The 15,809-nt window shown below is 46.7% G+C and overlaps 1 protein-coding gene across 2 annotated transcripts in view; it reads left to right on the top strand.

The window, feature by feature from the left end:
• The window catches only part of LOC129693137 (uncharacterized), a 37,342-nt gene extending 21,580 nt beyond the window's left edge, over positions 1 to 15,762 (top strand). Inside the window, exons 8-11 of one of the 2 annotated variants that reach the window (XM_055629805.1) lie at positions 4,515 to 4,647; positions 8,960 to 9,066; positions 11,197 to 11,306; positions 15,057 to 15,762. In XM_055629805.1, the coding sequence (XP_055485780.1) occupies positions 4,515 to 4,647; positions 8,960 to 9,066; positions 11,197 to 11,306; positions 15,057 to 15,068 (362 nt within the window). In that variant the 3' untranslated portion in view covers positions 15,069 to 15,762. Of the gene's footprint in view, positions 1 to 4,514; positions 4,648 to 8,959; positions 9,067 to 11,196; positions 11,307 to 11,687; positions 11,747 to 15,056 lie in introns of those variants that run through there. The other variant, XM_055629804.1, reaches the window with a different exon arrangement.
• Positions 15,763 to 15,809: the final 47 nt, after the last annotated feature.

The following is a 15,809-nucleotide window of genomic DNA, read 5'->3' as shown; positions in this document are numbered from 1 at the left end:
TGAGGCCAAACTCCACTCAGAAACCTAGCCCCTCCTCCAGACTCCTCTCATTTGGAGTCCTAAGAACTCTTACAGTGATCACCACAAAAATGTGACAAACCGATGGCCGGGTGCAATGCGGCACGCCTGCAATCCCAGCACTCGGGAAGGCAGAGGCAGGTAGATCTCTGTGAGTTTGAGGCCAGCCTGGTCTACAAAGCAAGTCCAGGACAGCCAAGGCTACACAGAGAAACCCTGTCTCGAGAAAGAAAGGAAAAAAAGTAACAAACTGACATTGGGCAGCCATGTATAAGCTTGATGGAAGAGCGCAGCTGCCTGCAGCTTCAGACGTGCCTGTCTCCTTCTGCAACAGTGGGCCGCTGAACACACAGAAGCATAAAGCCTGCGCTGTCCAACCTGCCAGTCATCAAAGGCCCCGTGAGAGCTTGGGCACCACGCCGAAGGACTCTGAGGTTCTTCATTTCTGTCTAGGCCCCATCGAGGCTGAGGCTGCAGGTCCAGAGAACTCACCAAGAACCACTTCTTTTTTTTTTTCCATTTTTATTTTTTTTCTTCATTATATATCCTGATCAAAGCCCCCCTCCCTCAACTCCCCCAGTCCCACCCTCCCTCCCTCTTCCCCTCTTCTCCTTCCCCTAGTCCACTGAAAGGGGAGTTCTCCACTAGTGCCATCTGCCCATAGCTTGTTAAGTCTTATCAGCACTGCCTGGATCCTCTTCCTCCGTTGCCTGACAAGGCTGCATCATCAGGGATGAGTGATCAGAGAGCAGTCAACTGAGTTCGTGATAGAGGCAGCCCCTGCTCCCCTCCCTCGGAGATCCACATGGGGACTGAGCTGTCAATCGGCCACACCTGGGCAGGGGAGGAGCCACTTCTTCAGACTTGAAATCATGGACTGCCTCCCTTGGTTTGTTTTCACTCAGTGAAGATGAGAGAGCAGAATGGGGTCCTCAATCAATGCCCCTCCTGTGCCCTGGGAACCTCAGAACAAGAGGGCCAGGCCCATCCTGCTGGGATGCTCAGGCTCACGCCTCAGTGGGTCCAGCTCTGACCCCCAGGGTCTGTCTACCACAAAAATACAAGAGTTTGGAAATTGGTCAGTTGCAAGCAGGTGCCGTCCGGCTTTGTCACACCCTAGTCACAAATAGCAGCAGAAGATGGTCAAGGTAGAAGTCACCCAGTGGTTACAGGGAGTAGCCACCTGCTAATAACATGGTTCTTAGCCATTCCACTGGTCCTGCCTTGTCATCTGGACCTGTTCTTTTCCCAGCTGAAGCTAGCTACACAGTGTAGCGGTCCCCAGGGCTGTCTTTATTCTAGAGAATGAGAAAGGTCAGTATGTGACTTAAAACAGAGGCAATGTCTAATCCTAGCACGATCCCTCCAGGATCCTGAGCGAGACCAGAATTTGACTACAGTACCAAGCTGCCCAAGTTCAGGTCTCCAAAAAAGGCATTGCTGCTTATATCATAACCACAGAAATACCAGTGGCATTAAGGAATGCAAGGGACCATTGCAAGAGTCAAGATGTAATCTTCAAAAGCTTTATTCGTTTGAAAACAGGAAGTTCCCAGTTACAATCCTGAAATCCTGCACTCCTGGCTCCGTCCTGAGGTGACAGCTGAACATGGAATGGAGACCTCTACAGGAAGGTGAAGGACCCCACTGTGAATCAGCCAATACTCATCACATTTTGCTTTCTCCAGTCCCACCGTCGAGTGGATTAATGTTTCTTTTATAAAACCAGATGGTTGGCGGGAAACTGCAAAAAGGAAGGGGTTATTTTTAAACAACTTAAAAAAAATTTTTTCCCCATAAGGAATAGCTCCCACTAGGCCCAGGATCTACAGATAAGCACTGCAGAATCTGTGAAGCCGCGTGCCTTGCTGGACCCAAAGGAGACCAGATGAAGAGGGAGAGGACGAAGCTGTGTAGGACCACGCTGGTTCTGTGAACATTTCCACTTGACCTTTGGGGTCTAGCCCACAGAGAGGGCCCAGGGAAAGGAATGAGAGGTGTTACAGCTAGAAAGAAGGCTGTTCTAAGCAGCAGCTGTAATGGAATTTTGGTTTCTTTGTGGGATTTTAGTTGGGCTGTAGTTTGTCCACAGCTGTTAATTGTCTCATGCAGGGCATGGCTCTTGCCGGCCGGTAATGGCCCACCTCGCGCCTCATGAGGCATGGAGAGGGGCGTGGTCTCGGACTCTGGGAGACATAGATTTGAGAGCTAAGAAAAGCTGTGGCGTGTGGTGTTAGCGTGTGGCGTGTAGCAGTGTGAAGAGACCAGGGAGACGGGTGGTAGGGCAGTTTGGAGCAGACAGATGGAGAGAAATGTTGGGGGGAGAGGGCAGCACCTTAGAGGAGACCTTTGGGTGCATTTGCCGTTGGCAGAGATTGGTAGATCCTCCAATGGGAACTATTGTAGTCAACACCAGGGAGTCTAGCATGGGGGACCTGCTGCAAATGTCACTGAGGAGGCTGGTGGGCCTAATATCAAAAGTCACAGACCTCAAGCTGGGATGATATGGTGGAATCACCTGCCAGAAGCAATTAACGGAGGGAAGGTTTATTTCGGCTACAGTTTCAGAGAAGTCGCAGTCCTTCCTGGTAGAAGGTACAGAGCAGCAGGGGCGTGTGGCGGAGCTCCATGCAGAGCAGCCAGACCAGGACCAGAAGTGGGACTAGGTCTCCAGGCTGGTTTCCAGAGACATGTGACCGCCAATGAGGCCCTTCGTCCACAACCTCCGGAAACAGCACTTTCAGATGGGAGCCATGCGTTCAAACCTACGAGCCTTGGTGCATTTCACCGTCAGACCATGACAAGGAGCCATGATAGTTTTGAGTATTTGTGTGTTCGTTTTGTTTGCTTTGGAGCACTGCTGTTTGCCATGCACTGTGCTTCTCAACAACTGGGCATTGAAAGGGCTTCCCAGCCAACCCTCACGATGATGCTGAAAATTGAACCCGGGTCCTCTGGAGGGGCAGCCAGTGCTCTTAGCTGCTGAGCGCCCTCTTCACCCCACACCTGTTTTAGAGTAGTAAAAATAAGATTGAGTCAAAACAGGTTAGAGCGAATACAGCTGGGGCAGATCAAGTATGACCAGGGGCTGAGCATGTTCCCATCCATATTCCAAGGAATTTGTTTTCCACCCAGAGAGAGGAGGTTGGTGTTGCTTTGGTTAAAGCCCAGAGGCAGGAATGCTGACCTGAGTGGCAGCGGTTCTTCCTGCCTTCTTTGGGAGTTCCTGAAGCTCAGGAGAGGTCCACATGCTCCATGTGCTGTGAGCAGAGATGGTGTTTTCATTAGCTTCCTTGATGCTAGTTTTGGAGTTGAGATAGTTTTCCCCCAGGAATGCGAGCTCTGCCCAGCCCGTCACAGGCCCCGCAGGCTCCCCTCTTCACAGATGTACATTGACACAGAGCTGAAAAGAAGGTGCCGAGGGACTAACAGTGGCTCTCCTGTGAAGCTGAGCATCTCTATAGGAATTTGGCCTTCAGCCCTCATCCCCATCTTGGCTCAGGTTTTACGAACTGCTACTTTCTAGTCCGTGGAAACTGGGAGAAAGAAATGAGATCCAAGTCGCCAGGGCAGAGACACGACTTTTAAGACCATTTCTTAGGAATGAAAAAAATCATATTCCGCTCATGTTCCATTCATTCTTGAGTCAAGACATCGTACTTTAAAAAAACTGTGAATGGTAAACGTTCTGATGATTTGGTTGCACTTGACAGTCCGGGAGGCACTCATGCATTCATGCATTCATTCATTCATTCATTCATGAACATTCAAGTATCTGCCACATGCCACATACATAAAACATATGTTCTAGTATATTTGATGCTGATATTCTTGACACCTGTCACCTGCTATCTTGGCCACGCTCTGGGCGCAGTGACAAAATTTAGATGTTATTTACTCCAAATAAAAAATGAAAAGGTGGGCCAGTCTTCATCTGTAATCTCAGGTAAAATCCGTTTCATCTAGCGACCCAGCAGATTAGATTTATAGCCGAAGAAACCCATTAGACCTTGTGTGTAGACAGACACGTGCACGTGGTGTGTGTGAGCGCGGCTGAAGCTCAGCGGTCAGAGTGGAAGAGTGGATGTCCTCCCCTATTGCTCTCTGTCTTCTTCCCTTGAAACAGGGGCTCTCACTGAATCTGGAGCTAGGCTGGCAGCCAGCAAGGCCCAGAAATCCTCCTATGCCCTGCTTTGAGGTTACAGTCACATGGACCATGTGACCCAAACTATCAGAGACTATCTGACTCAGATGTAATTTGGAGCCCTAGGAGGTAAAGAGTGAAGGGGGGGAGGGGGTGCAGAATGAAGGCGAACCAAATCTAAAACCGGGACTTCCAAAACCCGGTATAATTCTATTTCATTGATTGTGTTGCAAAATAAATCTATTTACAAATCCACTATTGTAGAAACTTTATTTAAAAACCAGCGTTAGCTGGTAATAAATAGAGGACCTATCATCTGAAAGCAATCCCAACATTCTGATTTTTCTTGCAGGAATCAGGAAAACAGTTAAAACCTTGATGGAAGCCGGCCCTTGGGTAGTGGCGCTGCATCTGGCAGATAACTGCATAGACGGGACGGGAAAGGATGGAGAGCGACTGCTGGAACTCACTCGAGCTTTAACATGGTGGGGAATAGGGAGAGAGCTGAACTCATTGACGTCTAAAACTAAAACGCTGAAGCTAAGCCGCACATGGCTGATCACAGATCTTTAGCTCCGAGAGAGGCATTTGCCAGTCTGGGTCTTGGCACTTGGGCCCTGCAGAAATCTCATGAGGAGACTCGTTTCAAAAGGGTGGCAAGAGTTAAAATACCCACGAGCCCGCTGCGTCCCTAAGTCAGGATATAACTCAAAAACTGAACGCCGCTGCCTCAGGAGGAAAGGAAGCTTGCTCAGAAATCATGTTGCTGGGTAGAGTCTTTCAGAGTCCCTCTGTGGTAGGCTCCTGTTCTGTTTCCTGTTTTCTCCCTCTTCCGATGCCCATCCGTTTGCCTTTTTGAATGAGGATTGAGCATCTTACCCAGGGTCCTCCTTGCTTAGCTTCTTTAGGTGTAGAGATTTTAGTATGTTTATCCTTTATTGTATGTCTAATATCTACTTATAAGTGAGCATATACTGTGTGTGTCTTTCTGCTTCTGGGATACCTCACTCAGGATGATCTTTTCTAGTTCCCACCATTTGCCTGCAAATTTTATGATTTCCTTGTTTTTAATTACTGAGTAGTATTCCATTGTGTAAATATATCACAACTTCTGTATCCATTCCTCTGCTGAGGGACATCTGGGTTGTTTCCAGATTCTGGCTATTCAGGTCCTGAGACTCATAGCCAAACTTTGGGCAGAGTGCAGGGAATCTTATGAAAGAAGGGGGAGATAGAAAGACCTGGAAGGGACAGGAGCTCCACAAGGAGACCAACAGAACCAAAATATCTGGGCCCCAAGGTTTTTTCTGAGACTGATACTCCAACTAAGGACCATTCATGGATATAACCTAGAACCCCTGCTCAGATGTAGCCCATGGCAGCTCAGTGTCCAAATGGGTTTCCTAGTAAGAGGAGCAGGGCCTGTCTCTGACAAGAACTCAGTGGCTGGCTTTTTGATCACCTCTCCCTGAGGGGGGGGGGGGGCAGCCTTACCAGGCCACAGAGGAAGACAATGCAGACAGTCATGATAAGACCTGATAGGCTAGGGTCAGATGGAAGGGGAGGAGGACCTCCCCTATCAGTGGACTGGGGGAGGGGCATAGAAGGAGAAGAGGAAGGGAAGGCAGGATTGAGAGGGGACAAGGAAGGGGGCTACAGCTGGGATACAAAGTGAATAAACTGTAATAAAATAGGTATGGAGAGATGGCTCAGCCATTAAAGGATAGGCTCACAACCATAAATATAAATAAAAAGTAAATGTATAAAAGCAACAACAACAAAAAAAGAAATCGCATTGCTGTGTCTGGTCAGCAAGCTACCCACCCTGACCTAATGCTGAAACATGGACCTATAATTCTCAGAAGCGTCTCGAAAACAGTGTCTCCTTGTCATGCTTTTTTTTTTAACAACCTGAGGCAGCCCCCTACCCATCTCTACTGAACCCACACCTTAAGCAGACCAAGCCGTTGACAGGGCTGGCCACCACCGCAGAAACTGCAGGGCCAGCAGGGCCCTGGGCAGCGCTGCCTCTGTGGCCAGGGCCAAAGCAGCACAGGTGGCCAAGATCACTGGGCACAGCTGAGGCCTGAGGCCTACCTGAAGGCTGATGGGTAGCAATTTATTATCTCTGTAGAAAAAGATTCCTTCCCTACTGCTCTTGCTTATTCAAGAAGTGTCCCCTCCCCTCATTCTGTTTGATGACGCCACCTCTGTGGTATTAGGATGGTAGTGTCCTTTAATTCATCAGGGAACCCTTGACACCTGGAGCTTTCTCAGAGGGGCTTTTGTTTCGTTCCGTGTTTTTATGTAGCCTCATTATGCAGCCCGTGCTGGCCTCAAATTCATGGCCTTCCTTCTCAGCCTCCTGAACGCAGGGCTTTCGGGCACATGCCGCCACACTTAGCAAGGACCATTTTTAACCAAATCTCATTTTCAAAGCAGTATATGTTAGGCTGTTAGGCTGGCGTGGGGTTTATCTGGAATACACAAAGCCCTGGGTTCAACCCCCTACACTGAAACAAACACATCGATTAGGCATAAGGCTCTTCTGGCTTTGAGGGATTTGCATAACGTATTCTAGTTCGCTTCTTTCAAAGAATCTGTTTGTATACGTTGTCAAATGCATTAGAATAACGTTATTCGTATTTCTTTATGGTCCTCTTCACAACTGTAGCAGCTGTGGAGATACCGTCTCGTTCATGGACACAGATCATTTTGTTCTTCTTGTCCTTTTGGTTAGAAGCATCAGTGTTGCTGATCTCAGAGAAGCAGCTCTCTGTTTTCTTTATTCTTAGCGCTTTTAGGCTCACTTACTTTCTCCTTTTTTCACCTCCTTTGTTCTGCTTATCATGGGCTTCAATGCTTCCGTTTCCTCTTGTAAAATGATGGTGGTAGTTGTGTCTAATACAGGAAACTGTTACAGGTTGAGTAAACCATGCATGTAAAGAGCTAGGCAGTGTTCAGGGATCTACTTCTTCCTTTGTCTAAATTAAGAGAAGAGCCACTCTGGACAAATGAGTGAAGAAGGCACCACCTCTGACGGGTGGAGCAAATGAGGTTTCCTCAGTGTCCAGGCCTCTAGGACCGGCACTGGGCAGGAAACTGAGCTGGACCTCAGCCCCACTAAGTCCTGGGGAGGCACCTTTGCAGCACACAAGCCTTCAGTCCTGCGGGTGCCCTCTATGGCGGCTCAGGCACAGCAAATGCACCGGTGAGACTCAGTTCTCTCCAGACTTCATAGTCACCCTAGATATCCTGATATCCCTGGAGGTCAGAAGAGGGGTCAGATCCCCTGGAACAGGGGTTTCAGGCAGTTGTGAGCCACCATGTGGGAGCTGGGAACTGAACCAATGTCCTCTGCAAGAGCAACACCGGGCCATCTCTCCAGCCCCCAGTATCCTGTTCTTACCCATCTTTTCTGAAGAATGTGGACAGATCTGGAAGCTGAAGGTGCTCAGGCCCTAGGCAGATGACTTCCTTGAGAGCAAGATCTTTGATGGGAAGAGTTCTGCACTCAGGGCTGCATAGGCCTGGCTTCGGTTCCAGTTGTGCTGAATCCGTGGGAAGTGTGTACAATGAGCAGCAGAGTCAATGTGGCCCCTTTCGGGCCAGTTGTCCCAATACGGAACGTGAGACCCATGGGGGGGGGGGGGGGCACGTGGCTTGCCCATGATCACGTGGTCAAGGAAAAGGCAGAATTACCAGAAGTCCAGGTCTTTGCCTCGATGCCACCTCCCACGCAGGGTGCCAGAGACATCTAAAATTGGCCAGCAAAACACTGGCAGGCCAAGAATTTTCAACATCCCACCAAGAGATGAGGAAAATACAGTGGTCATAGGGCCCTGAACATTCCTGGCCTCTGCTGATGTTAGAAACTAAGCAGGTTGAGCCTAGAGTACTTGGGTGGGAGGAAGGTATAGTGGTTCTGTTTTCACAAAGCTAAATCCACATGATTTCAAACCTTTATTTTTAGACCTGCCTTTCTTAATTTTACTTGTTTGTTTGTTTGTTTGTTTGTTTATAAAGTTGCCATAAGCCTGCATGGTAGAATTAAAAAAAAACCTTTAATTCCAATACTTGGAAGGAAGAGGCAAGTGGATTTCTATGAGTTTGAGGCCAGCCTGGTCTATATAGAAAGTTTCAGGACAGACAGGGCTACATAGAGAGACCCCATAAAAAAAAAAAAAAAAAAAAAAAAAACTGGGACTGGAGAGATGGCTCAGTGGTTAAGTGGTTAAGTTCTTCTAGAGGACCTGGATTCAACTCCCAACAGCCACACAGGCATTCGTGACTGTCTATAACTCCAGTTCCAGGGGATCTGACACCCTCACACAGACATACATGCAGGCAAACCACCAATGCACATAAAATTTTAAAAATAAATACGTAAAAAAATAATACCACCAGATAAGGGTTGTTATTTTATTTGACATACTGAAAGTTATCAAGCCCTTATCAATCTCTCCAGTTGTTTTGACATTTTATTGGTGTATAAAATATAAATGACTAAGAAGTCTTACATGTATGAAAGATTCCTGGCAGTAAAAACTTGAATCGGTTTCCCTAAGAGAAGCCAAATATTCCAAAGCAGAGAGGTTCATCCAGGACAAGCTAAGCTCAACATATCTCCAGTCTCAAGCCAGATCTCTGCATCAACTTGGGAAGGGGCAGGGGGGCTGGGGGGGGGGGAGCCTGAAAAGAACGGTCATTCTCTGAAATTCTGGGTTGCCTTTCTTTGAGGGACCATGAGCCGTGCAAGGCACAAAGCCATTTTGTTTCGTTATTTTCTCTATGCAGCCTGATCCAATATTCTACTCACTTAAGGGAAATTGACCTTGGAAACAATGTCCTGGGAGAAATGGCTACAGTTGACATCCTGGAAGCACTGAGAGCCAGAAAGACAGGTGAAGTTTCATCTTCTCATCCCGGGACCCTGAACTAGTCGCAAGTGCCCCATTGATTTTGTTTGTTTGTGTTTAAATAACAAATCTGAACTGTGCAATGAGCAGGGGCATTGTCACAGGCTAGCCACTCTTGTGTCAACATTCCACTAGCCGTGCACAGAGCTCAAGGATGTTTGCAATGTTGTGTGTGCCCTTGGATCCTCTAAGTAATGATTTTTATCTATTTTTCGAGACTAGTGTCTAGGTAGTCTTCCACCTTCATCGTGTGAAGTAGCTGGGGCTCACAGCCTGCCCTATTGCTTTTGCTTCTTCTCTTTCCTTTCTTATTCTCCAAGAAAGTTTTTTCCCCCTCTTCTCTATTCTCCTCTCAGCCCAACTTAACATGATTTGTATAAAAATCGGCTGTAAAACTGAAGTGGCAACCATCTTACGACCACAGCTGAGCTGGGTGCTGGAGAGCTGAGACAGGAGCCTTTCAAGTCTGAGGCCATCCGGGGCTACATAAGGATACTATGGAGACAGAGAGAGAAAAGGGAGAGAATGAGCGAGGATCACGGTGTACTTCTAAATCATTCAGGAGGGGTTTGGCTCTAACTGGCAGGCAGCCCTGAGTGACCTATGGCCATGAGAGAACCAATCAATGGTGACCATCGCTGGCCTCACTCTTAGCATGCATGATCAGAATTGGTGACAGCTGTTTTTACTGCCGTCACAGATTTTTAAATGGACAGATTTTAAAACGAAATTCAGCCTTGAGAAGAGTGAGGAGGACCCTGTTCTGGGGCAGGGAGAATTCACCGGCAGCAAATCCTGCCTTCATCATTTCTTGAGTAAAATGGTCACAGGTTGCATTTTTTTTTTTTCCTTTGCCGGCACATTTTAAAGAGAATTACAGGGCGATTGTAGTCTGCTGTTGCTCCATTACAAACTAAAGCCATGCATCTTTAATGACCAATTAAATGATTCTAAGCTGTTTTTGTTTTTTTTTTTTTTTTTCAATTATCCTTTTCTTTTAGGGAAACAGAACACCCGCTTCTTGCTCCATTAGCACTGAGATGGCATTCAGCAGGATTGTTCTGTTAAGCCTAACTTTAAGTGCAGTAAGCAGAAGGCAGGTAACGACTGCTTGGCTTCTTCTTGCGCCGCGTCCATTCTCACACTAGCTGGCAGCAGAAACCCATTACGGGGCTGCAGGCAATCTCCCCGTCATCACTGCAGGGCAAGTAATGAGAGACAGCGGGAAAGAATTTCCACTGACGCGTCTAATTGGAATGGAAAATCTCTTACTCGCTTAGTAAATGGCTCAATTTACATAAATGAGGGGCTAATTCTGGAGTACCCACCCGAAAATGCAAGTGCTCATTTAAACAGCATTAAAAAGCAATCTACGGCTCAAGAAATCAGCATTTTTGAAATTTAGTCTAAGTGTGCGTCATGAGTAGCCTTAATGCGTTTATCTCAGGAGCTGGGATCATTTCGGGCTGCTTCTGATGGAGCGCTTTAATTAGGTTGTTAGTCCGAACCCTGTGAACGGTCCTCAGAAAAGGGTTAGCTGCTCTGATCTCACAGGCTGACTCATTTGTCATTTAGCCCTAAAGGCATCGCTTTAAACCTTAAAAGCCATTAGAAATATCAGTGGTTATAAAAACCTACTGTTCTTTTGGTGGTTTCTGTGCTGGTATTATTTGCAAGTCACCAAGAGAATTTCTAATTCTTTCACAAAATCAGACTTACTTGCTAAATGAGATAGATCGGTTCTCTTTGCCTTTATCTCTCCCCACCTTCTTCTCCTCTTCCTCGGGCTGTGATTTGATTTTGATTTTTTTTTTTTTTCGGCAGGATCTCTGGAGCCCAGGATGACTTTGAGTTGGCTATGTATGTATGTATGTATGTATGTATGTATGTATGTATGTATGTATGTATGTGTGTATGTATGCATGTAACCAAAGCTGGTCCTTCCATCCCAGCCTCCTGAGCCTCTGGGTTGCAGCCCAGTAACCACGGCCTATTTTAGCAGGGAGTTCATGAGTCGACTCTAATGATGGAACCCCTACCGAGCTCCCAAACCTGAGAGCCCTTGTTCTAATGTGAGCCGTTCTGCTCACTCATGCTTCTGCTCTCTCTGCTCAGGTAAACTACCATCCTTAAAAATCACGGTCACTGCCCGTATCTCTTCGGAAACCTTCAGAGCTATTTGGAAACTTGGCAAGAAATCCAAGACCGGTAAAAAGAAGAAAAAGGTAAATTCTCTAACGTCTGTGTGGTTGAGCAGCCACCAGGGGGCGCGGGATGAGGCGTCCGCCTCAGTGGAGCTAGGTGGTGCCTTCGAGGCCAGGGTTTATTTTAGCGTCTAGGTCATCCGCCCCTAAACGGTTCTGTCAAGAGGTAAGCAGCAAGACACCAGCATCATCTCTCTCAAAGATCAGTGGAAACTGGCCCCGGCTTCAACCCCTCTTCCCTGCCAAATGCGTGTTCCGGCAGGCCTCCTGCTGTAGGCCTGCAAGGAGCCTCATCTCGGCTCCTAGGCGCCCATGCTGGCCTCTTGGGAGATGATGATTTGCACACGCTCATTCTCCACTGCGTAAAATAGGACTTTTTTTTTTTTTTTTTTTTTTTTTAAGGTGGCAAATATTCACGGTACGGGAAGAAAACATGTTACGAAATGAGCTGGTTATAAGCGCTAGAGGACGACTTTTGATATAAAAATCAAAACGTATACACATGCATTTAAAAACCTAGACTGCGCTATCCCAAAATATCGGCATCGTTACTACCATCCAGTGATTAAATATTCTCCGGTGTAGATTTGTGTGTGCTATAATTTTATTTGTTTGTTTATTTACCTACTTACTTACTTTCTATTGGGTGGGTCTTACTCTGTAAACCAGACTGGCCTTGAACTTGTGGCAATTCTTCTGTCTCCTTCTGAAACTACAGACATGAGCTGCTGTGCCTCTTTGTAGTTATCGCTGTTGTTGTTTCTTCCTCGTGTCTTTTTAAAACACAACTCTTTCTAACCCAAACAAGTTGTTCATGGGGGCTCATACTATCATCCTAGTAACACTTGAGAGGCTGAGGCAGGAGAATTACCACAAGGCTAGCTAGCCTGAGCCATCTTGTGAGTTCAGGCCAATCTGGTATAGAGTATGAGACTCTGTCTAAGAAAATAAAACAAAAATAATCAATGGTGTTGTAAGGAGAAAGGGAGGGAGAGGGAGACTTGGAGAGACACTAACTGCCGGGAGTGGAAATCCAATAAGCCAAGCCGGCCGGGGACCAGCACTTAGGTCGGGAAACCAAAAGCAACATGTGAGTGGTCAAGCCTGTGAGGGAATGACTGCCGCTGATTGAGCTGCACTTGACAGCCTCTAAAGTAATCATTTACGGGGCCTAAAAAAACGGTAGCTGGCACAATAGCACAGTGTTGCTCACAACTTTGGTTTGGTTTTGTTGTTGTTGATGCTGAGATACGGTTTCTGTGTAGCCCTGGCTGTCCTGGGACCTGCTCTGTAGACCAGGCTGGCTTTGAACTCAGAGATCCACCTGCCTCTGCCTCCAGAGTGCTGGGATTAAAGGCGTGAGCCAGCACACCAAGCTACAACTTTGGTTTTAAACTTCTGCAAAGTGTAACTATTTTTCAGCTGTGTTCCACAGAAAGGTAGCTGCAAATCATTCAATCCTACAATTTATGGCTGTGTGTTCTGACCTCTGGTCATTTTGTTTCATGGGTCCAGATCTAAAAAAAAGGTCATTATTCCTCATAAAGAAACTTAGTTTAATGTATGCTGCATAATTCGGTGCTCTGATTATAGGCTTCTAAGTACTCCTAGAAAACAGAAGGGGCCGCAATCAAAAACACCCTGCAATCAACTAAAATGAATATCATTCTCCTGCCTCCTTCTTTCTTTTCTTCCTGCCCCTCCCACCTTCTTCCCCCAGGTCACAGAAATCCACCTGCCTCCCTTGTGCTGGGATTAACAGTGTATATACATTTCACTCTGACCTCTTTCTTTCTTATTTGGTTTTTGCTGAGTTACCAGAGAACAGAATGTTGGTAGAACACTTAGAGTTTAAATGAGCTGAATGGTGGTGGCCACAGCTTTAATCCCAGGATTAAAGCACTCAGGAGACGGAAGCCTCTGAGTTTGGGACCAGCCTGGTCTACAGATCGAGTTCTAGGACAGCCAGGCTACACAGAGAAACCCTGTCTCGAAAAGCAAAACAACAACATAGTTTTAATGGGAGTTACTCTATAATGGACCAACAATGCCCCTACTAGATACCACGAGCCAACAAATAAAAGTCCAGTGCCAGAAATGGGCTACTTCTTTTAGAGTTGTTGGCCAATGAATTCCCATAGATGCTCAGAATTACGGAGATCTGACCATGCTCTTGGTTGCCCTCCAGAACTTGGTCATGAGACCCTGTTGCTGAAGTAACCACATATTTGAGTCATTAGAACTTGGAGAAGTCAAGCTGGTACTGGCCTGGAGGCATAATCTCTACCGGCTAGTTTCCAAAGAGCTACGAGGGGGCGTACATGCGACAGGAAGACAAAGGAGTCATCACTCTGACTTGGCTGTGAACCTTCCTAGCTACAATAACGGCCAGACATGCCCACTGGTGCAGTTGTGGCACAAATGTCATGGGAGTCACTAACCAGCTTCTGACTGGATTTGAGGCCCACTCAACAAGGTGAAACCCATATCTGGCACCATTACTGGAGCCAAGAACCTGCCAGTTGTGAGACCTTACCGCTATTACAATCGTAATGAATGCAGTATTAAGCTAACCCCCAAGAACCTGTTATACTATCCTCACAGATTGCTGCGTCTCCCAACCCTCATCAGAAAAGCTTCTTAGTGCAGTAGGGTTGATCAACACAGAGCCAGCACAACTGACTGCAAGGAAACTGTCTCCAGGCACAGAAGGGAAGCTGCACAGCAGTCGTGACAGCAGGCCCAGGACTGTGTGCGCTCAAGCCACACAAAATCCCAGCATGGAGGGAGGAGGTTTGCAGGAACTCTAGCCTGAAGAGCTATTGGCAATTAATGGCTGCTGGGAGGGGGGACGCCAGCTTTCTTTAAGGCTGTGGGCCCTAGTGGGTGGGCCATGCAGTGGGTTGCCCCTCACCCAAGAGTGCAGAGGCAGCAGAAATGGGATTTGATAAGTGGGCAGGGAAGGACAACGGATCTGAAAGGAGCTGGGGGAGGAATGAATGTCATCAAAATGTGTTGTATGAAATTCTCAAAGAACTTTAAAAAAAAAAATACCAAGGTAGATGGTTCCTGGGAAATTTTGACTTAGGTTGGCCTCTGTTCTCCACATATGCTCACACATGAGTTCCAGGACACACTTGCGTGTGTACACACAGAGGTAAATAAATGAATACATAAAAGCAGACACATACAAAAGTGCTACCTTGATCATTCTCAAAGGTCTTTGCTCTTTTCTGATGTAGTGGGATAAGGAGCCCACGCCCCAAAACCAAGGCATTTTTTCTACATGACTTGTTCAGTACGCTGAAACTTTTAATAGCAAGTGAGCATAGCTATCTACACCACAGAAGTCTCCACATACCAGAAAGGAAAGATATGGCAAGAACCGAATTATCTGGGTGTGTTGGTGCACACCTATAATTAAAGCCTTTGGGAGATGGGGTCAGAAGAATCAGGAATTCACAGCCAGCCTCAGCTAACATAGCAAGTTTGAGGCCGGCCTGGCTAAATGAGATCCTGTCAAGGTGGAAGAAAGCATGTCTTAAGTAAGAAAACTACCTGTTGTCTTTTTTGTTTGTGTTTGTTTTTTGAGACAGCGTTGCTCTGTGTAGCCTTGGCTGTCCTGGAACTCACTGTGTAGACCAGGCTGGCCTCAAATTCACAAAGATTACCTGCCTTTGCCTTCTAAGTTTTAGAATTAAAGGTGGGGTCCACCATGCCCAGAATTTATTATTTTCTTAACTCACAACTTCCTGTTCATTTTTTCCACAGGTAAAAATCTGAATACAGATGCCATTTTTCCAAATGGATGTCACCTGTTTCCATGTCCAGACTGACATAGCTACAAAGATACTGCTTGTTGAACACAAATATTTTTCATTGCCGTCACTCCTGTTTGGGTTCTAAAATTCATTAAGACCACTTAGGAGTACCTCTCCCGTCACACAAATCAGTCTCTTAGCTGTGGGTTTTCATTCTGCCCCTGCTGCCACTAAGACACCAGGAGAAGGCCAAGGCTTCACTAGCAGCATCACGACTGAGAAAGGCATTACTTCTGGAGACCCACCTATCAGCGCTGGCCTACCATGGGGAAGACTCCTTGCCCATCTTTCTAAGGAGCATCTAACTGTAACAAGCCAGTGCATGTCATGACAGTGAAGATGCCTCGTGCTGGGTACCAACTTGATTGAAGGTTGAAGACAAGAAGCACAGAAGGAAAGGACACTGACAAAATTGATGAATGGGAAAATTCAAAAAGTAATTGGTTTTGATAACAAAGTGGGGCTTAGGACTGTTGAAACAGGACCTAAAATCATAAACCCTAAGTAATTAAAGTCAAACCCAGTGTGGTGGTACAGACCTGTAATCCCAGAGGCTGGGAGTAAATTTAAAGACAATCCAGCTATATAGGGAGTTCAAGGCCATCCTGGGCTACATGAGACCATGTCTCAAATACAAAAAGAAAGGAAGAGAGGGAAGGAAGGAAGGAAGGAAGGAAGGAAGGAAGGAAGGAAGGAAGGAAGG

The sequence above is a fragment of the Psammomys obesus genome, unplaced genomic scaffold (genome assembly GCF_907164565.1).
Source record: "Psammomys obesus unplaced genomic scaffold, mPsaObe1.curated_primary_1811, whole genome shotgun sequence".
NCBI lineage: Eukaryota > Metazoa > Chordata > Mammalia > Rodentia > Muridae > Psammomys > Psammomys obesus.
Note: the sequence above shows the minus strand (reverse complement) of the source record. Positions and strands in the feature narration are given on the sequence as shown.